This window comes from Hyperolius riggenbachi, chromosome 9 (assembly GCF_040937935.1).
Source record: "Hyperolius riggenbachi isolate aHypRig1 chromosome 9, aHypRig1.pri, whole genome shotgun sequence".
NCBI classification, from domain to species: Eukaryota; Metazoa; Chordata; class Amphibia; order Anura; family Hyperoliidae; genus Hyperolius; species Hyperolius riggenbachi.
This window is the reverse complement of record NC_090654.1, coordinates 58350957-58373281: the sequence shown is the minus strand read 5'-3', so window position 1 is coordinate 58373281 and position 22325 is coordinate 58350957. Positions and strand designations below refer to the sequence as shown.

The window sequence follows — 22325 nt, the reverse complement described above, 5'->3', positions numbered from 1 at the left end:
CCTAATCCTTTCTGCCCATAACTTCTTGATGCACCCCCTCCTTTTGTGTCACCAACCCCTCCCTCTAGATTGTAAGCCGTTGGCAGGGCCCTCTCCCCTTGTGTATCGTACTTGACTGTGTGCACTGTACCCAGAATTTGGAACTGGTAATTTTTTACCACTACCATTCCAGTTTATGATCTGGCATTGTACTATTATCTGCATTGTGTTGTGTATCTTATTGCTATTACCTGTATTGTTGTACCTATGGTCTGTTACCTGTATTGTTCTGTCACCCCTGTTATCATTGTCTGTAATCCTATTTATTGTACAGTGCTGCGTAATATGTTGGCGCTATATAAATCTAATAAATAATAATAATAAAATAATAATAATAATGTAATAGCAATAGTAATAGGAGTAATAGTAGTAGTAGTAGTAATAGTAATAACAGTAGTAATAGTAATAGAAGTAATCGTAGTAGTAATAGTAGTAGTAATTGTAATAACAGTACTAATAGTAATAGAAGTAATCGTAGTAGTAGTAGTAGTAGTAGTAGTAGTAGTAGTAGCAGCAGTAGTAATAGTACTAACAGTAGTAATAGTAATAAAAGTATTAGTAGTAGTAGTAGTAGTAGTAGTAGTAGTAATAGTAATAACAGTAGTAATAGTAATAGAAGTAATCGTAGTAGTAGTAGTAGTAGTAGTAGTAGTAGTAGTAGTAGTAGTAATAGTAATAACAGTAGTAATAGTAATAGAAGTAATCGTAGTAGTAGTAGTAGTAGTAGTAGTAGTAGTAGCAGTAGTAGTAATAGTACTAAAAGTAGTAATAGTAATAGAAGTATTAGTAGTAGTAGTAGTAGTGGTAATAGTAATAACAGTAGTAATAGTAATAGAAGTAGTAGTAGTAGTATTAGTACTGTAGTAGTAGTGGTAATAATAACAGTAGTAATAGAAGTAATAGTAGTAGTAGTAGTAGTGTTGTAGTAATAACAGTAGAAGCAGCAGCAGTAGTAGTAGTAATTGTACTAGTAAAATTTGCAGCTCACCTGGATAAAGTAGTTCTTACATTCATTTTCTTTTGTCCCAAAGTGATACAAGTCAGATAAATAATCATCCTGTGTTAGAGGGAAAGATATTACTGTGAGTGTTTTCACTGCCCCAGTCTCTGGTTTTAAAGAGAAAGCTCATGGTGAACCAGAACTCCCAGGAGTGTGTAAGGGGCTAAAAAGGACCAAAAGGCTCTCTTACTTAAAAATACTAAAAACAGAATTTTTAAAACAGAAGGTGTTTGTGATTATGCAGGTTGGAGTGAGTACATGAGGTCTCCCACAGTACATCACCGAATATGCAAATGCATTTGTTGTCCCTGATCGCGAAACACACCTCCAAAACCGCTGGAATACTATTATGTGTCAGCTTGTTAATTGTATAGAGCCACAATAATGCAACATGCATGCAGACTGTTTCGGACAAGTTGATCCTCATCAATGCATGGCATGGATACATTTAGCTCTATGGGGTAGGACTTGAAACACTTCCAGATTGCCCAACAAGCTCATGGTGAACCAGAACGTGTGCAAGGAGGAGCTAAAATGGACCAAAAACCCCACTTGATAAAAAATAATCCATACCATGCACTGATGAAGGCTCTGGGACACAGAAGGTACAGCATTTGCGATTATTCAGGTTGGAGTGAGCATTTGAGGTGGTCCACAATGCATCACTGTTGAATATGCAAATTATCCCTTTGTTGTCTCTGAAAACTAACCACACCTCCAGAATGCAATGATGTGTCAGCATGTTAAAGGAAATCTGTAATAAAAAAAAAAAAAAAACTGCCCCTGGGGGGTACTTACCTCGAGAAAGGGAAGCCATTGGATCCTAATGAGGCTTTCCAGTCCTCTTCACCCGGAATCCAGCGCTGGCAGCCCCTGAACACCACGTGCAGCAATATTAACCATCTGCGCTCTTGCGCAGCCGCAGTATCAGCTTTCCGATCAGGCTCAGGCAGAAATAGGCGAGCCCCGATCAGTCCTGCTTTACTGCGCAGGACACTTGCATCTGTACAGTAGAGCAGACCCAGTCGGGCTCAGCTATAAATTCTACCTGAGCCGATTGGAAGGCTGATACTGCGCCTGCACAAGAGCACATATTAAATATGTAAATATTGCCGCGCACTACTGCGCCTGTGCACAGCTTGTTGCCGCTTGTCGGAGGATTTTCTGGGAATCTGGCGCTGGATCCCTGAGGCTCAAGAGGATGGGAGAAGCCTCAGTTATTAGAGTCCCGAGGCTTCCCCCTCCTGCGGTAAGTACACTCCAGGGGACTTTTTTTCTTACAGATTCACTTTAAAGAATCTGTAGTGAAAATAAACTTATGATATAATGAATGGTATGTGTTGTACAGCTAAGAAATAGAACAATAATAGCAAAGATATGAGTCTAATATTGTTTTCAGTACAGGAAAATTTAAGAAACGTCACGTGTTACCTATGCAAAAGGGCTTCTCTGAGCTCTCCAACTAATTTAGACAGCTACAGTGCTATTTTCTGAAGTATTATACATCAGAGAAACAGTGAAAGACAACTTCAGATAAGATCTTACTGCGGAGAAGTTCAAAGGGTCATTAGCTCTGCTCTGTTTCATAGTTAAAATGCAGAGTGCAGTTTATAAACTGCAAATATTAGAGAATGATGCAATGCTATAAATAAAGCTATATAACTGAAAATAAAAATATGAGACTGTTTTCTTTGCTACTAATGTTCTGTTACTTATCCGTACTACACATACAGTTCATCATATCATGCTTTTTTTTTTTCTTTCAATTTCACTTTAAGGCTTCTTGCACACAGGGACGTTACAGGCGCACGTTAGTGCAGCCTGTAACGCTCCCCCAACGCACAGCAATGTAACACAAGTGGGCTGTTCACACTGCCCGCGTTGCGTTACATTGTAACGCAGCAAAGTGCTGCATGCTGTGCGTTCTACGCGGCTAAGCCGCGTTAGACTGTTTGCACATGCTCAGTCATGTTGGGGAGAGCGGCCGGGCACATGGCTAATTAATATTCACTGCACTCAGTGACATGCAGTGTTTACTTCCTGGAGCGGCCGCTCTGTGCGGCGATTGGCCGGGCGGGACCACGTGATGCCGCATGCGTCCAAGAGTACGCATCACGGCATCACGGACGCCAGAGTGAGCTGCACAACGCGGCTCACTCCGACGTCCACACCAGAGAGCACCAGGCGTTGCGTTAGGGGCACGTTATGTGCCCTATAACGTCCCCTAAACACAACGTCTTGGTGTGTAACTAGCCTTAGAAGGCAAGATTCTTTTTTTTTACCAGTCTCTGGTTACTGTTCTTCCTTTTATGAGGCTACTCTGCCATCTACTGGCAGTATTGTGAACTGCTTCTTACAGGATTCATGATGTGTTTATTGTTCTAAATTGAGTAAAAAATATGAAAATTAGACCCAAATACTTGCAACTGGAAAAAACATTACAATGGGGCAGAGCAGGCAAACTAATATACAAATATCCCCCTATGTTTAGTGAAAAAAGTAATAATTATAAAAATATTTGCTGACCATTGCATATTATAGGTAGTACTGTAAAGTATTGGGGACACTAAGGTCCCTTTCACACTTGACACAGTTAATTTCGTTGTGTGATTGTTCTGAAATCACACTGCAGCAGTCCGAAAGTGCGACCATACAGTGAAGCATAATTTACCATGAAAGTATGCCTCACTTCCAGGTTAAATGCACACAACGCACAGATACTGCTGCTTTGTCACGAAGGATCAGCCGCAACGCAATCAATGAGCTATGATGCTGCTTCTGCGATGAGATGTGGCATTTTTGTGCGACGCTACGTAACAATGTAAGCAGGGCCGGTTCTAGACCCCCCGAATTGGAATGATCACACGCGACAATATGCATCGCATGTTATAGCTGCGGTGAACCCCCCCCAAAAAAACACCCTCAGTATAGGTAGTTAGCCAGTTATAGGTACCCCCAGTGTTGGTAGCTAGGTACAGTTATACAGTTTCCCCCAGTATAGGTTAGCCAGGTACAGTTGCCCCCAGGTTGGCCAGGTAATCTCTTCACTTCCTGTTTCTGCCCTGTGTTGTCCCCGGACTTCTGCCGCCTGACGAAGTTGCCTCACTTGGCATCATGGGCGGACCGGGCCTGAGTGTAAGTGTAACTTGGGTCTAAAAAGATTGCTGAGAGGTCTTCAGGCATCTATGCCTGCTGATACAATCTTGATTGTACAATCTTACCAAATCTGTGTAGCAAAAGGGTAAACTGAGTGAATATACTCTTAATTGATGATTTAGATAGTCCCTCCTTTATATTACATAGAAGAGGTAAGATTGTGCAATGAAGATTTTATCATTAACCACTATCTGCACGAGCGGCAGGATATCTACGCCACCCTGATACTTCCTCTAAAGTCCCAGGGGTGTAGATACTCGTCTCCTGCTTGCTATGCGCGCCATGCATTCTGTGTAGTCAGGACCAGATATCTAGAAAGGCCACAAGGGTCCAGGGCTTGGGCGGCTGCAGGCCAAGAGGGAACCTGGGTGCCTACATATAAAACAGAAGGCTGAAAATTGGGAGCAACACATAAAAAAGGGAAGCTGATGCCCAATGGAGTTGTACATGAAAGAGAGGGGCTGCTGTACATGAACGATACACATGGAAGAGGGGGCTACACATTGAATGGGAGGGGCGCTGTGTAACATGGAAGGAAACCCCTTCATACATGGCCAAGGGGCAGAAAAAGTTTAAATCTGGCCTTGTTTGTAGTACAGTAGTCACATAACATACCTTGCTTTGTTCTACTTTTCTCCGCAGTTCTTCCTCCTCCTCTTTTAGGCTTTCTAGTTTAGCCGGAGCTCCGGTGCTGCCGCCGCCCTGCCCAGCCGACATATTCTTCTGTGTCTGGGACAGCCTGCCAAAGAGAATCAAAGGAAGCTGTATTATCACATACAGGGCCGGGCCGAGGCATAGGCTGGAGAGGCTCCAGCCTCAGAGCGCAGTGTAAGAGGGAGCGCACAATTCATTGAGCTGTCATTCCTAATTGTATTTGAAACAGAAAGAAATAAGAAAAGGGGATACATAGCAGTGACTGCAAGCCAGATAACTAGATATTAAGGTGTTGGGGAGGTTGTGGGCCCTGTGGCGCCTCTTAGTCTAATAGCAATCAGTGTGTGACGGCTGGGGTGGAGGGATGGAGGGGCGCACTTTGGTGTCTCAGCCTTGGGTGCTGGAGGACCTTGTCCCACCTCTGATCACATATACCATATGCCACAGTGTTGTGGGTCACTCTGTGTCTGTACAATATATACACGCGCACATATATACTGTATAATACAATTATTAATTGCTTCGGTAATGACGGAAGTAATTAAAATCTACGCCATTTGTGTCCTGTTATTCCTGCCAGGGCGTAGATTTCAATCACTCTCGCTGTGTGGACCCGTTGCTCTCACCGCTTTGTCGTCTACTCTCTGCAACCTGTATCTATCTTGGTCAAGAGCCGATTTCATTGGGGGACGAAATCCCTGGCGGTTTTTTTTTTTGCCCCTGTGTATAAATGTGTATGTAACATGTGCATTTATACATTAGCTGCCCCGCGTCGCTGTGTCTGTCTGTCTTCCGTTAGCCCCATACATGCTTGTATGCGACTATGGAGGAGCGGGGATTCGGAAAATGGACAGACATCATGACAAAGGACAGGTAATGTATAAATGCACACGTTACATACACAGTTATACACTAGGGAGGACAGCGCAGGATGCTCTCGAACGAGGCACGGGCACAGTAGCCATCGACTTGCAAGTAGGGGATAGCAAAAGTGAGCCGCGCCAGGGGACTGGAGAATCGTTTTGTCGTTTTGTCCCGGCAAAGGACATCTGCAGGGGGCCGGTAGAAGCCCCAGGTAAGTTAAACTTTTTTTTTAAGACCTTACAGGTTTCCATTAACTGTATGGCCAGCTTTAGACTGTGGAATTTCAGGAAAGTGCTATTTATGATTAGGACTATAGATACAATTGTTTTCTCATCAGTATATTTTCACTGCAGGTTTGTTTTGAATGTAAACATGGAATCACGCAGTCATAGGAAACATATCCTAATTGCCAATGTGCATTAGCCAGTGCTGGAGCAATTACTTCATCACAGCTGTGTTTACATATGTCATCATGTTCTGTTGTTCTCCAGTAGATCAGTATCTGCCTATAGCCATATGTTTTTCCGTACACAATACACAAACAATAGCGTACCAGCGTTATGCTGTACCACCTGCTTTTACACTCGTATTATCATATGTAAACATTAACATATGATCCTAGTGGCATAAACTTCAAAATGTTTTTTTTAAAGCATTGAGTTGAATAAATATGTGAGTGTAAACCTAATTCTGTAAACATATACCGCAAAATGTATAATTTGAGTGCTATAAAAGTAGTGCAATAACAACATGTTTACGTAAACTGATGTACAAATAGATATGCACATAATTGGGCAAGGCAAGATTTTAATTCTCCAATGCATTTTTGTATGCATTTTTTCAATATATATATCATGCGTTGTTGGTGCATTCGTGTTAACGTGTTTTTCAATATTTTCTCATAATCAATGGAGTAAAAAACAGTATCATATTAAAAAAAAAAAAAAAACGCAGTCCTCTGCATCTCCATTGAGATTTGTTTTTACATGCGTTTTTGAGAAATAAGGCCCGGTTCACATTAGCGTTCGCTATCCGGATTTTCCGGATCTGATCCGGACCGCATACTGTACAAACGGAACGTACGTTCCGCATAGCAATGTAAAGGCTATGCGGACGTTCACACGTGTCCGTTCCGTACAGTACGGAGCCGGATCGGATCCGGACTCTTTTCCAACATGCGCTATTTTTTGGGTCCGGATCTCCGGCCCACGCACCCGGACCGGAGCCGGACCTGAGCCTGACAGCACCATCAGGAACACAGAAACCAATGGGGAGCGGAAGGCACAGAACACACTGCCTACAAAAACCTGACGTTCTACCCCACTTCCTATGCGTATCCAAGCGGCCATTTCGGATGGGGACACATGGGCCAAGCATGTCTGGAGTGGAGCAGCAGTGACAGACGTGCTGGAGCTGTTTGGCAGAATGTCGGAGGTGGAGATGAGGCCTACAGCGGAGGAACCTGATTCTACAGGTGCACCAGGTGCACCTTCTGCTGACCCCAACATTTTTTTTTTAAATTTCGCTATTTTTTGCCCACGGATCCGGATGGCAGCATGATGCATGCCTGATACAAACGGGCCGGATCCGGATCGGAACCGTACGGTTCTGATCAGGATCAGGTCAGGATCCGATCAGGATCCGATCAGGATCCGGTCCGTTTACTTGCCAAAGCGCAAGTGTGAATGGGGCCTTATGCAACAAGTTGTGTTTTCAGAGGCGCTCAATATTCTGGCTGTGAACTCCTTTGGCCTGAGGAAGTGGGCTCAGATTCACGAAAGGCGTTGCCTGTGCTAGTAAATTTTATTGACATATGTGACAGTCGTTATTAAGGTAAGCTACCTCCCCCCAGCTCTTGGAGATGTCATTAGTTTAGGGAAAAACATACCTTTTCTATCTTCACTGTGAATGATTACATGGTGTGTTCAATAAAAACATGGAAACATTTAATTACTTGTGTGGTATTAGTTATAGCAGACTGTGATTGTCTACTGTTGTGACTTAGATGATGATGATATCCTATTTTATGACCAATTTGTGCAGAAATCCATATTCCCAAAGGGTTTACATACTTTTTATTGCTACTGTACATAGTTTGTAAATACTCACCGAGTCTTTGCGCTGTTCCAATCTGTAAGTAGCTTCTGCAGATGCTTCCTGTGCTTCAGAATTGTGGGTAGTTCATCCTGCGGAAGTAGAGATATAAACGTGGACTTCAGTTAGTTGAAGACAAATAATAAAAGGATTAAGGTAACAACATAAAGTGTATTCAGGTATGTTGCTGATGAAATCATGGAAGTCTAAAGTAAGTCCAAAGGGGCAAGTAATAGCTAAAAAAAAAAAAAAATTAGGAGAAACTTAACTAGGTGAGTAACGGTAAGGTCTTCATTAGTGTTAAAGAAGAAGTCTATGGAAAAGTAATGGGTGAAGAATCATGCAACAATTGAGCAGAAGGTAAAGTTGGTAAACAGCCAGAAAGGTAACCACTACTAGAAATGGCTATAGGAAAAACACTTACCCTAGTAGTGTATATGCGGGAGGAATCATGATATAGACAGGTAGGCAGTGGCGTTGCGAAGGAGTTGTGGGCCCCGATGCAAGTTTTACATTGGGTCCCCCAAGCACTCTATACATAGCAATTGATACGGCGCATCAAGACCTGCTAATGGCAACTACAGTGTCAGAGGTGCAAGAAGTGGATGGGGAACAGTTTGTTAACAATTACCACTATTCAAAGTATCTACAGAAGTGATTATTACCAGCACAGGACCAATAAAGAGCTAATACTGCAGTTGAGGGAGGGCCCTTTGGGGCCCCTCTGGCCCAAGAACCCCGATGCGGTCGCAACCTCTGCAACCCCTATTGCTACGCCCCTGCAGGTAGGAGGTTAGGTTGGCAAGTAGTGCATACCATATTACTTATGACGTTCAGACACTAGGTTGGTAAATAGCAGAAAGGGTGTCACTAGGGCCAGTATTAAAGCTATACTCCATAAGATATATGGACAAGGAATCATCTTACATACTGTATGGACAGGAGGTTAGAATGTAAAAGAAAAACTTTAACCAAAATAAGATAATTAATGAAATTTCTTTAGTCTGTGTTTGCCCATTGTAAAATCTTTCCTCTCCCTGATTTACTTTCTGAAATGTATCCCAGGCAGCAACAACTTTAGTACTGCCAGTTGATCTCTGTGGAATGTTCGTACTGAGAGTTCTACAGCCAGTACAAAAAACATAGCTGGCCTCCCAGCATACTCTGGGGGAGGGGGAGATGTGCATAATAAACATAATAAAAGTGGGTATCCTAAATAATTTACTTCATTCTACTATATCTGGTTACAGTTCCTCTTTAAGTAGTGTGAGGAGTGTTAGCAGGGAGAGGTTTCTGGTCAGGTTTATAGGAAGAAATCATAATATCGACGTGGTAAAGAGTAGGTTGGTTAAAATTGGGGCTATTGTTTGCAAAGGGGTGTACCTGGTGAGGTTTATAGGAAGGAGTTTGAGTTTAGGTTGAAGGAAGGGTGTTATTGGAAGAAAATAAGATGGCCTATCACCTTATACAAGTATCTAGGAATAACTCAAAGCTAAGAAAGTAAGCCTAGAATTGTTTATGGAAAAGTAAGGAAAGAGGCGGAGAGGGTGTAAGTACTGACAAAAGGTTTACCTGGTAGTTTTTATGGTAGAAGTGGCTAGAAGGTTGGGTTGTTAAAGGTGCCTAAACACCCAACAACTGATGTCACCCGTCAGGGATCCAGACCCAATATCGCTGGGCTGGCCTGTAAAGATGCATGTCAGCTGTGTAGCTGACAACGTGTTCTGTTGCTATGGGTGGAAGCAGAGGGACGATGGAGTGGCGCATGTGTGACATCACACAGAGGATATGGGAGCAGCATCTTCAAAGAAGTTGGCCCTTGCTCAGCCCAGTTGGGCGGATTGCCTTGCTGGTCGGGGGCCTCTGTACACATGCCTGACCTTCAGCTGAAGAGTCTGACTAAACCAACTTTAGTCAGGTGTGTGTACGAGGCTTAAAGAGAAACCATAACCAAGAATTAAACTTCAGCCCAATCAGTAGCTGATACCACCTTTCCTAGGAGAATTCTTTTCCTTTTCTCAAACGGATCATCAGGGGGGTCTGTATGGCAAATATTGTGGTGAAACCCGTCCCACAGTGTGATCTCAGAACCATGGTCCAGACAGTTTCCTGTCTGTGAACCTCATTGCATTGTGGGAAATAGCTGTTTACAGCTGTTTCCAACTGCCAAAAAAGCAGGCAGCATCTCCTTCCACTGACATCACCTGTCAGCAGTAAAAAATGTCACCATGTGATAAATGTCAGAATGTAAATCAGGGAGAGGGAAGATTTTACAATGGGCAAACTCTGACTAAATCATGTATACATAATTATTGTAAAAATGAAGCACTTTTTATTACATTATGTTCACTGGAGTTCCTCTTTAAGAAGTGGTCAGGGTGTCAATAGTAACAATATAAAATGGTGTAGCTGGTGTAGCTTTAACCTTCCTTGTAAAATAGTAAGGAAGGTTGTCATTATTAGGGACTGTATAAGAATCTGTTACTAGTAGAGTATATGGGACTGATTTGATTATGTAAGAGTAGGGTAGGAGGTTAGGTTAGTCAGTATCACAGAAAAGGCGTTAGTAGTGGGAGGATAAGAAGGATCATCAGGCAGTGTTTTTTAGAAGGGAATCATACTGGAATCAAGTAGAAAATTAATTTGGTAAATAGTAGGGAGAGTGTCCCTAGCAGCAGAAGGAGAACCTGGTAAGTTACATGGTAATCTATTATGCCAGAGGTAAAAGGGGAGTTCGGTTAGTAGTAGAAAAAGTGCTAATAGTAATTCTATAAGAAAGTATAATTGTAAATGTATATGCAAATTAATCCCACTGAATAGGATTAGTTTGTAAGGTTATACACTAGGTTAAATAGTGTGACTATTAGAAATACAGAAGGGCGGTCAAGACGAGAAAAATGGGAAGGAATAATGTCCAATGCCTGGGTTGGAGTTTAGGTTGGTAAGTAACTGGAGGTTACTGGTGACAGTGTAAGGAGCTGTATCTGGTAGTGTATACTGGAAGCAATCATGTTAAAGTTGGGTACAAGGCTAGGTTGATAAGTATCAGTGAGGGTGTTAGTTGTGACCATGTAAGAAGCTGGAGCACGGTAATGTAAATAGAAATGTTTAGGTAGGAGACTAGGTTGATAAGTATCAGTAAGGTGTACCTGGTAGTATTTATGAGAATCCATGTTAGAGTTGATTAGGAGGTTAGTTTGGTAAGAAGCAAGAGGGGTATCAGATGGTGTAGTAAATTAAGGTTTAGTAGTAGGAAATGAGGTTGGTAAGAAATGGGAATGGTGCTAGCACAAACAAGGAGCCTTACTTAGAAGGGTATTTGAGAGGACATCATGCTACATTTGGTTAGTATGTTAGGTTAGTAAGTAGTGGGAGGGGTGTCATTGGTGACAGCATATATTTTATCTAGTACATTAGTACAAGGGAGAAATCATGCCAAAGCTGCGCTAAAGATTAGGTTAGTTGGTAGAAAGAGGAGTATCGCTGGTATAAGATGCAGAAATCAATCACACCAGAGCAGGGTGAGATGGATCTTATGTTAGTAGGTAGTGGGTGGAATGTCACTCAAGACAGTAAAATAGCATTGGAATATGGGGTGTCTTGGCACCTTAAAAAAAGAAAAGAGACAACGGGAGCCCAAATAGCACAATATGTAGCTACAAGGGGGTGTAATTGCAGGTGTAGTAGAATGTTACTCACAAAGGTCGGTTGCATGGGGGGCAACCAACTACTTATAGCAGGTGGAGATATTAGACCCAACTCCACTCGGGGTGTCCAACCTGGACTGGATGTGGTCACTTTCTTGAGGAAAAAAAACGATCTGTAGCCTACATTATGGTGTAAACCATATGGGGCTATGGCAGTGCCCCTCCAGACCTCAAGGGTTGGGGGGGAGGGGTTACAGCACAATAAAGAAGAAGAGGTGTCCAAGGTTGTATAAAACTGAGGAGTTAAAAACAATAAAATAGAAAAAGGAGGAGGTGTCTTATGTTATTGAGGTAAGGCACATCCTCCTTTTTCTATTTTAGTGTTTTTAACTCAGTAGAAATAGCAGGGATATTGGGAAGTAACTATGCTTAACACGGGGGAGGCAACTAAGATGGAACAGTAGAGAATGATATTGATGAGAGATATAAATGGAATATAATATGGTAAAAGTGGGTTTGGTACGATTAGCAACTTGACAAAACATTGTTGGCAGTTTACTGGAGAATAAAACAACTTGTAGTAGAGTTCGATAAAAATTTGAGTTGGAAAGTAAAGCAAAGGGAATTGGATGTAATGTTTACCTGGAATGGTGTATAGGAATTGTGATAGAGATTGTTAGGAAATTGGTAGACTCCTAGAAAGATTTATCTGGAAAGGTATACAGAAAGACAAAGTTAGACTTATTGATAATGTCTTTTCCAGGAACTGAGAGGGCAGAGCCCCTTGAAGTGACTTTTCCACCACTCCAGGACAGGAGGTACAAAGATACATTTTAGTATAAATGTGAAAGGTTCATTTCCACCCGTCAATTTGTAGAAAAAGTAATCTCATGACAACACCACAAAGGGGATGAACAGTACAAAATGAATTCAACTGAATGCCAGGTCTCTACTTGCAGATACAGTGCATTCCATCTCCAGTATTTAGTGTTTAGTATACAAATGTTGCTGCCCTCCATATCTGTTCAATGAAAGCTCCTGACATCTCTGCCCAAGAAGTGTATATAGCGCTGGCTCTAAAGTATCTGGAGACTCAACTTTTTGTAGCTTGATGGCTAAGAGTAACTGGGGAGGATCCATGCATTTTCTAGGAAGAACCATAGTCTTTTGGGCCAAAAAGGTTCATTATTATCACACTGCTTTTCTCTTGCATCACTTTGTACAGTAAAAAAGCAAGGAATTTAAATGAGATGGCAAAGTCCCAATTTTATTGGCATTACATCAACCATTAGAGAGCTATGTTGATGTTTCGGTGAATAAAATAGTAGGCAAATTGTGTTGCTCTTTGTTTTGAAGAAATCCACTTACAAAGATGTATATCTGAAGAAAAATCACATTGTTGAGAGACCATTCAACCTGTAATAAAAGTGATAGGCTGAGAAAACCTGCCAGCGTGTTCAGGGTACCTCTAAGAAGAATTGCCCTGATGGCCAAAATGTTATAATATGCTCCCAGGACAGAATCTAAGAGGTCTGGTTCTAAATTAATGGATATGTTGTTCCTCCCTGATGGCTGATGAAGTCTACAACTGTACTGTTGGGCATCTGTATCATAATTTGTATTCCCTGTAGTAAATGCAGAAAACGTTTTAGCGTTTTCCAAACTGCTTTGTTTTTTACAATGACCCACAGCACACAGAGGAAGGGCATAGACCCTAGACCAGAAACTGATCAAGATGTGCTCCCCACTCCAAGGAACCATGCATCCATTTTTATCTTCTGCTCTGTAGGAAAACGTCATGGAAGTCCCACAGAGAAACAAAAAGGATTTTTCCACCAATTTTCCAGTAATTCTTTATTGCCATTAGGGTTAAGGCTGTACTGTTCAGTTGATGGAGGTTCCTTTTCCATACTTCTAAGATCCAAAGTTACAAAGCCTTCAAGTGGAACTGAGCCCTTTGGATAGCTGGGAAGGAGGAGATTACATCTCCATAGGAGACATAGATTTTTAGATGGAAATTCTTTGGGCAGTTTCTCTTCATGCAGGTTCATGACAAATCTCAGGAAAACCGAGTAGTGCAGATGAATAAGTATTTGTCGATAAACATCTTTTAAATCCAGTGATGGGAGATTAGAATTCTTTCTGTATCAGGTTTATGACTGATTTTATGTTCTCTGTGTGGACTTGATTTGTTGCACTTTTTTTAAATTAGCTTAAACCTACACTCCCTTGAAGTTTTGTAATCAGGAAAACTAGCAAATAAAAGTTTCCCCTCTTCAAGACGAATCTACTTCTCTTATCATACATGAAGTTGGTAGTTTTGATTTTGAATCCTTGAGAGCTTATTCAAAACTAAGGTTTCCTGAAGACTACCAAGACAATATACCTTGAGCCTGAAGATTTTATAAAGTCAGTTTTGTGACCTTTTAGGAAAATATATAGTAGCCATGTATCTTTAAATATTATGGTTGAATTCTTGAAAATAAAAAGAGAGATGTGACGTGGCCTCCTACTTTTGTCCTGAAGTGTCTTGATGTCACTGTGATTTTCCTGTAGTTAGTAGGATTAAGGATGAAGCTAGATTTTGACTTCTGTTTGCTTTCCTGGAACCAATGTTTCTTATTCCCTTTTTTGACTTCTCTAAATTCTTATTTTCGGTCATGAAAGGAACCTGTGGACCTAAACATTTTATTTTGCGGGAGGTTGCTTTTATTGTCAGAAGATTCATCTTACTTTGAGCCAAACAAATATTCTCCCTGAAAAGGTATGCCACTTAGCTTGTTTTGAAAAAATATGTCCTCCACGCATGTCTTCAACCAGACACCTTTAGAATCAAGACCCTTTAGAATCAAGACTTACTAATGCCATATTTCTTTCTAATAATCAGACTCAGTTTAATTAGTCAAAAAGTCGACAGATAAAGAGCTTGTCCCTTAACATGTAGTGTGCTGCATATGCAATACATATATGCAAGTTAATGCCAGTAGTGTCCTTCTGTTCTGTTTGCGGTAACATCCTCCATTCAACTGTTACATCCTCACACAGCTATAATAGACCAGCTGTAACTCTAAAAAATGTGAGGGTATAGCAATGGAGGTCCCATACGCAGACTCCTGCTTCGACAAGAACAATTGGTGAGTGAAGATGAGCTTCTATGTTTGTATTAACATGTGCCTCCTTACTTCCTGCCCAGATGTGGTGGAAAAAGTCTTCTCTTAGGGGTGCTGTCAAGAGATGACCCAAGAAAAATTCTTACCAGAGTTGGGTAAAAGATGTATATCATAAATACCAGGATGTTTGCTGTAAGTGACTTGTACCAGGAAAAGTATGTGGATATAATGGCAGAGTTGGATGGCATATTGAGTTCGAGTATTAAAGTTATTGATGATGACGAGAGATGTACGAAGGGTGCACAGATTCAAATGTGATAGAGTTGAGAGGTTTATAAGTAGCAATATTTTTGGGGGACGTAAAAGGCAAGAGTATAAAGGACAAATACAAGAGTATATAAACAGGAGTCTAGTAGCATTAAGAAGAAGGTTATATTTGTAAGTATTGGGTTGGTTGGCTGGGTGATGAAAGTGATCTGTGCAGATCTGAGGATATAACATGTGGTATGTATATCCCAAATGATGTTTCTGATGGATTCAGGGGTAGCAGATACAGTTATTTAGGTAATATTTTCAATTTAACAAATGTAACAGATTTAAGGAAAATCGTGGGAACAAGTCACTTTTTTTTCAAAAAACCTAGTAGTTTTTGAAAAAATTGAATTTAAATTCCAAAGGAAAAATGTAATTTTACTGAGTTTAAACACTATTGTTCCTTTAAATTTTAAAAATTATTTATTCACACAATTACAAAGCCTTTTTTCTTTGCTTTGTTCCCACTATTCCCCTTTACATACTTATGAATGTTGGTGACGATACTAACCACTAAAGTTGGAACAAAATTGTGCAAAATTACGTGTAATTATGCAAAATTATGAATGGTTACGTTTGGCCATAAATGTGACAATATGAAAATTTGTGTGAAATTTTACTGAATTGTAATTAGCAGATTACAATCATCACTAGGTAATATATGATTTATCCTTTTCTAGAACTCAAAGGGCCCAATCCAATTCAGTTTTTTCCAAGTTTTCTCCTAGGTGATATTTTCACGTTATCAACAAAATGTCTTTCAAGCAAGTAAGAAAATACTCAGAAAACTTTTTGGTACTTTTTCAATTGCAGAGTGGTAAAAAAAAATATTTTAAACAGAAGATGAAAACTATCTCCCAGGAAAAAACTTAGGAGAAAAACCCACTTAGTTGCAAACCCACTAGCGCCTGTGCAGTGTGGCTGCACTTGTACATGGAGGGCAGCGCGGCTGCAAAGGTAAGGAGAATCCCATTCGGCAGCAGAGGGGTCACAGAGAAATCAGGGAAGCCCCTGGATCACCCAGAGGCTTCCCCCTACTGAGGCAAGTATCTAACTCTTTTTAAAAATGACCCAGGTGTACTATAATGTTTATTCACAAAGTGGGGGGCACCCTGGGGTTGCTAGAAGTGATGTTCTTTTGTCCCTGCTGCTGCTTCAATATCGGAGGTCAAGGACGGATCTAGACCAAGTTGTGCCTGGGGCAAGGTCAGGTTTTGGCACCTAAAGATCAGGTTTTGGCGCCTAAACTGCCATTCCCCATCCAAATTTTGCCGCCTTTTTAAGAATTCAACAAACTGCGCCAGGGGCAAGAGACCCGTCTGCCCCCCCCCCCCCCCCCTAGATCCGTCCCGGTCAGAGGTCTCCACTACCTTTACCATAATGTTATTTATATTAATGGTGTACCACTATAATGTTATTTATTTCATGATGTACTATAATGTTATTTATATCATGGTGTACTTGGCAAGCGTGGACTTTCACGAAAAGGTACATTCCAAAATAACGTTGACAAACACTGGGCTACAGTATGAGTTTGATAGACGGAGGCAGACAGATGAAGTCACATTACCTCACTCAGCTTATTCAGAGGCTGTAGGACATCTCTCTCCAGATTCATTTCATATTCTGCCAGAGTCTGAGCCAGTGAGCTCTCCACGCAGCAGCCCATCTCCAGGGTCCTCCTGCCGGGACAAACGTTTCTGTGAGTCATCATGTCACACTTCAGGAGGAACTTAACTATACATTAAGTGCTAGACGTACAACGGCTGATGAGTAGATCCCCACCAACCCTTCAGAGTCCTATAAAGTAGGCAGATAAACATTGGCGAGAACTGGAGGATGGCTGGTCAGCAATCAGCATGCTAAGAATTCTGGTTTGCATGCAAGTAGGGCAAACCAACTACACTTCCCACTGGTTTTGATTGGGCCAATTTCAAGCTGCATCAAATCTGCATGAAATTTCGCAGTTGGGAACCAGTCGGACTACTGACAAGGAATTACAGCCATAAAATACTTTGCTCTCAGAAGCCCAGTCTCTGCCAAGAGAGAATATTTCATTTTATTAATTTATTTAAGTATTTATATAGCGCCGACATATTACACAGCGCTGTACAGAGTATATTGTTTGTCAATACCTGTCCCTCAGAGGGGCTCACAATCTCCTCCCTAGAGTCCCTAACATAGATAATATATGATAAATATAGATACCCGTATTTCGCGCTGTATAAGACGCACCCAGGTTTAGAGGGCAAGAAACAGGGAAAAAAAATATAAATTAACCTGGTGCGTCCATATTTCAGGAGCATCTTGTACATGTCCTCCCACAAATGGTGTCCTCCTGTGTACCTCATGTGTCCTTATCTCCCCCTGTCTACCCCAAGTGTCCTGTGGTCTCCCCCCTGTGCTCTCTGTTCTGCCCCCCTGTGCCCTCTGGTCTCCCCCCTTTGTCCTGCGATGTTCCCCCTGTGCCCTCTGGTCTGCCCCTCTGTGTCCACTGGTCCCCTCTGTGCCTTGTGGTCTGCCCCCCTGTGCCCTCTGGTCTGCCCCCTCTGTGTCCTCTGGTCCCCTCTGTGCCTTGTGGTCTGCCCCATGTGCCCTCTGGTCTGCCCCTGTGTCCTCTGGTCTGCCCCCTCTGTGTCCTCTGGGCCCCTCTGTGCCTTGTGGTCTGCCCCCCATGTCCTCTGGTCTGCCCCGTGTCCTCTGGTCCCCTCTGTGCCTTGTGGTCTGCCCCCCATGTCCCTTGTGGTCTGCCCCCGTGTCCTCTGGGCCCCTCTGTGCCTTGTGGTCTGCCCCCCATGTCCCTTGTGGTCTGCCCACCATGTCCCTTGTGGTCTGCCCCCGTGTCCTCTGGTCCCCTCTGTGCCTTGTGGTCTGCCCCCCATGTCCCTTGTGGTCTGCCCCCCCATGTCCCTTGTGGTCTGCCCCCGTGTCCTCTGGTCCCACCTGTGCCTTGTGGTCTGCCCCCCATGTCCCTTGTGGTCTGCCCCCCATGTCCCTTGTGGTCTGCCCCCGTGTCCTCTGGTCCCCCCTGTGCCTGGCTCCCCGCTATGTGTTTATCCTCCCTCCCCCCGCCGCTTACATGTCTGAGCCCCCCTCCGCTTATGTCGCCGGGTCCCCCCTGTGTATGCAGCGGGCAGCAGCTTACCTCCTCCATCTTGCCCGCAATGATTGAAGACATCCGGCTCCTGTGGACGGCTTCCTCTAGTGCCGGCTTCTAATGACACGTAATTGATGACAAGGGCAAGATGGAGGAGGTAAACTGCTGCCCGCTGCTGCTTCATACACAGGGGGGACCCGGCAACATAAGCGGGGGGGCTTAGACATGTAAGCGGGGGGGGGGAAGCAGGATAATCACACAGCGGGGAGCCAGGCACAGGGGGGAAACAGGCAGGGAATCCCCGACGTAGCGGCGGTTCGTATCGGCGGGCGTTCGGAAGTCGGGGATTCCCTGCCTTTGCCGTATAAGACGCAGGGACTTTTTCACCCCATTTTTTGGGGAGAAAAAGTTGCTTCTTATATGGCGAAAAATACGGTAGATAAAAAACGACAACAGTTCATATATTTGAGCACTCTGAGACACAGTGACAAACTATTTCATTGAGTTTTTATACAAAACATAAAACTGTGGTATGCCTAAAAGTCATTTTTAGAAGTAGGAAGATAGATACAATTGTTTATCTCATCACTTTGTTTTTACTTTATTTTTCACTTTAAGCAACATATCCCCCTAAATGCCACAATCGGGCACCCTCTTCCTCTCTCCTTCACATAAATAGGCATAGTATCACCTCACACCCCACAATTAGTCTCAGTGTTCCCTCAAATTCCCCCTCCCCCTCCCCATACTACAGTACTATGCAAACATTCATTGTTCACTTGTTCTATTAGATCATTTACCTAATCAGTAACTTTATTATTAAAAGAAAAACAAATAGGATTTGACAGGTATGAGAAGTTATCTGGAAAGCTCTTACATAATTATCTGTGTTGGGTGCCTAGTTTTTGGGCTCTAAGAGTCAATCAAGATCTTGATAGATGGTTTCCCGAGTCTGACTCACAGCACTTTCCACAATCATAAGAGTATCTTCCATATTGTAGTATTATATGTTGTGAACTAATTATCAACATGATGACAAAATACTGTATGATGATTGGCTGATTGGAGGAAACTCCCAATACTAAAGGTATGGCCAACTATATGGTCTTGATAAGAGATAATTTAAATGCTTCTAGTGAGTTAATGAGTGCACAGTCATAAGCTTGCTATTCCCAGCCTCACTCTCCCAGCTGTTACAGACTATGACAAGCCATGGGCGTTCCTCTTGCACTGGTCAGGAGAGTGCTCTTGGCTGTTGTCTTCTAAAACATTGTTGTGCATCTTCCAACAAAGATGACCATTAGGCTCGGTTCACACTTGAGCCAAAAGATTGACATTTCTTGCTCATTAATGGACCGTGTAACAGATCCAATGTTATTAATAGGATCCTTTCACACACGTTGTTTTTACAACAGAACTGTTGGATCCGCTCTGACCATTGCAATGGAAGTTCTGTCCTGCAGTTTTTCTCAGACGCCGCCTATGCTGTGGTTACCGACAGAAATAATAAGAGCCTATGGGAATAGACAGTGTCCGTTCTCACTAGGATTGCCATACATGTTCCTGCACATCTTCTGTCCTCTTCTACCTTCTGTCACTTTCTTCTGCCTTCATCTGTTACCGTCTGCCTTCTTCTGTCACCTTTTCATCTGTCACCTTCACCTTCTACCTTCTTCTGTCTTCTTCTATCACCTTCTTCCTTCTTTTGTCTTTGTGTTCAGTAAGCCATCACCTATTCAGTAAGGAGTCCTTGGTAAAGACTCCCTAACACTGCTACTGACTATAGAGCGCATTCTAGTGGCTGCAGCAGACATGGACATTGCAACAGGCCCAGAGTATTCACACAGAATATGCTGTAAATGCACCATTGTGCATCCGACAAAGTGTGTCCCATCATCATATGATGTTTCAATTTATTTTGCCTAGTAGGTTTGGAACTTTGGGTAACAGCCCTTTTTAAAGTAAACCTTTAACCCATTCGCAGCTTCAATGGAGTTATCTTGTTTGAGATACAGTGCTGCCCACAATTATTCATACCCCTGGTAAATTTTGACTTAAAGTGAACCTTAAGAGTAAAAAATAAATTGAGTTTTACTCACCTGGGGCTTACCTCAGCCCCCTGCAGCTGATCGGTGCCCACGACGAGTCACTCTGATGCTCTGGGTCCCGCTGGCGGCCACTTCCGGTTTCGCCGTCAGGACCCGTCAGGCTGGGAAGGCGGCCGTTTCTATGCGTTCCCAGCCAAAATAGCATCCCTATACGGCCATATGGCCATATGGCCGCATAGGGGTGCTATTTTGGCTGGGAACGCGTAGTATCAGGCGCGTTCCCCAGCCTGACGGGTCCTGACGGCGAAACCGGAAGTGACCGCCAGCGGGACCCGGAGCATCAGAGCGACTCGCCGTGGGCACCGATCAGCTGCAGGGGGCTGAGGTAAGCCCCAGGTGAGTAAAACTCAATTTATTTTTTACTCTTAAGGTTCACTTTAAAGTTACTTTTATTCAACCAGCAAGTAATTTTTTGACAGAAAATGACATAGGTGTCTCCCAAAACATAATAAGACGATGTACAAACATTTCTCAGCTCTTATTTACATTTAAGCAAAAAGTACCCAGTCCAAAATTATTCATACTCTTCACAAACTGTCACAGTCTGTGGGAAAATCCAAAGTTCTATACCATTCCCATCAGTCCAAGCTGTTCTAAAGCATCCTAATTAACCTGATTAATTGGAAACAGCTGTTTTAATCAACTCAACAGGTGAAAAACAGCAGCTTTCTGCAATTGGTTTGTGGACAGCCATGACAAAGAAGCTCAGTGAGGACCTGCAACTGCACATTGTGGCTACTCACAAGTCAGGAAAGGGCTACAAGGCCATTTCTAAATGTTTTCACATTCCAGTGGCCACAGTGCAAAGTATTATTAAACAATACAAGATGTTCTGCATTGTGGAAAATCTCAGAGGATGTGGTCTGAAGCCAAAAGTGACACCTGTGCTGGCCAGGTGGATAGTGAGAGAGGTGAAAAACAATCCAAGGATCACCACCAAGTCCATCCTGTGAAATGTGGGCTCTGCTGGTGACAATGTCTTAAGGCATACAATGGACACTGCACACTGCTGGGTTTCACAGATGCAGACCAAGGAGGATGTTACTTCTAAAGATAAGGCACACAAAAGCTTGCTTGGCCTTTGCAAATGCTCATCTGGACAAAGAAGAAGACTTATGGTTGTCTGTGTTATGGTCAGATGCCTTCAACCCAAAGAACACCATCCCCACTGTCAAACATGGTGGTGGGAACCTAATGCTTTGGGGTGTTTTTCAGCCAATGGACCAGCGAACCTAATCACAGTAAACAGCACCATGACAAAAGAGCAATACATGAGGATTCTCAACAACAACATTAGGCAGTCTGCAGGGAATGTTGGCCTTGGGCACCACTGGACATTTCAGCATGACAATGACCCAAAACACACAGCAAAAGTGGTGAAGAAATGGTTAACAGACAACAATATTAACATTTTGGAGTGGCCCAGCCAGAGTCCTGACTTGAATCCAATTGAGAATCTGTAGAGGTAGCTAAAAATCAGGGTGATGGCAAGAAGACCCTCCAACCAGAAAGATTAGATGCTCATTGCTAAAGATGCATGGGCAAAAATACCTGTGGAGACATGCAAAAAGCTGGTCTGCAATTTTAAGAAGTGTTTGATTGCTGTAATAGCCAATAAAGGCTTTTCTATTGATTATTGAGAAGGGTATGAATATTTTGGGACTGGACACTTTTTGCTCAAATGTAAATAAAAGCTGAGAAATGTTTATTTTCCACAATAATGCCTCTTGTACATCGTCTTATTATCTTTTGGGAAACATCTACCGTATATACTCGGATACAAGTCGACCTCATGTATAAGTCGACCCCAATATTTGACCCTCTTAAACAGGAATTTATTAATTACTCAAATATAAGTCGGTGCAGCAAAGTTAAGGGCTGTGTGGCCCTTCTAGCAGTGTGGCCCCTTTGTCCCCCTGGCTGTGTGGCCCCTCTAGTTGTGTGTCATCTGTGTCCCACTGGCTGTGTGGCCCGTTTCCCCTGGCTGTGTGGCCCCTGTTTCCCCTGGCTGTGTGGCTTCTGCTGTGTGGCCCCTGTTTCCCCTGGCTGTGTGGCTTCTGCTGTGTGGCCCCTGTTTCCCCTGGCTGTGTGGCCCCTGTTTCCCCTGGCTGTGTGGCTTCTGTGTCCCCCAGGCTGTGTGGCCTCTGTGTCCGCCTGGCTGTGTGGCTCCTGCTGTGAGGCCCCTGTGTCCCCCTGCCTGTGCAGTCACTGGTGGGCAATAGCTATTCCCCTGTGTCCCCTTCC

General features: G+C 42.9%; 1 protein-coding gene across 1 annotated transcript in view; it reads right to left on the bottom strand.

Moving 5' to 3' along the window:
- Positions 1-22325, bottom strand: part of SH3BP1 (SH3 domain binding protein 1) — a 128758-nt gene that overhangs the window by 36257 nt on the left and 70176 nt on the right. Inside the window, exons 5-8 of the mRNA XM_068252858.1 lie at positions 16447-16558; positions 7823-7899; positions 4811-4934; positions 1028-1096 (exon numbers count right to left, since the gene is read on the bottom strand). Of these exons, the coding sequence (XP_068108959.1) occupies positions 1028-1096; positions 4811-4934; positions 7823-7899; positions 16447-16558 (382 nt within the window). The remainder of the gene's footprint in view (positions 1-1027; positions 1097-4810; positions 4935-7822; positions 7900-16446; positions 16559-22325) is intronic.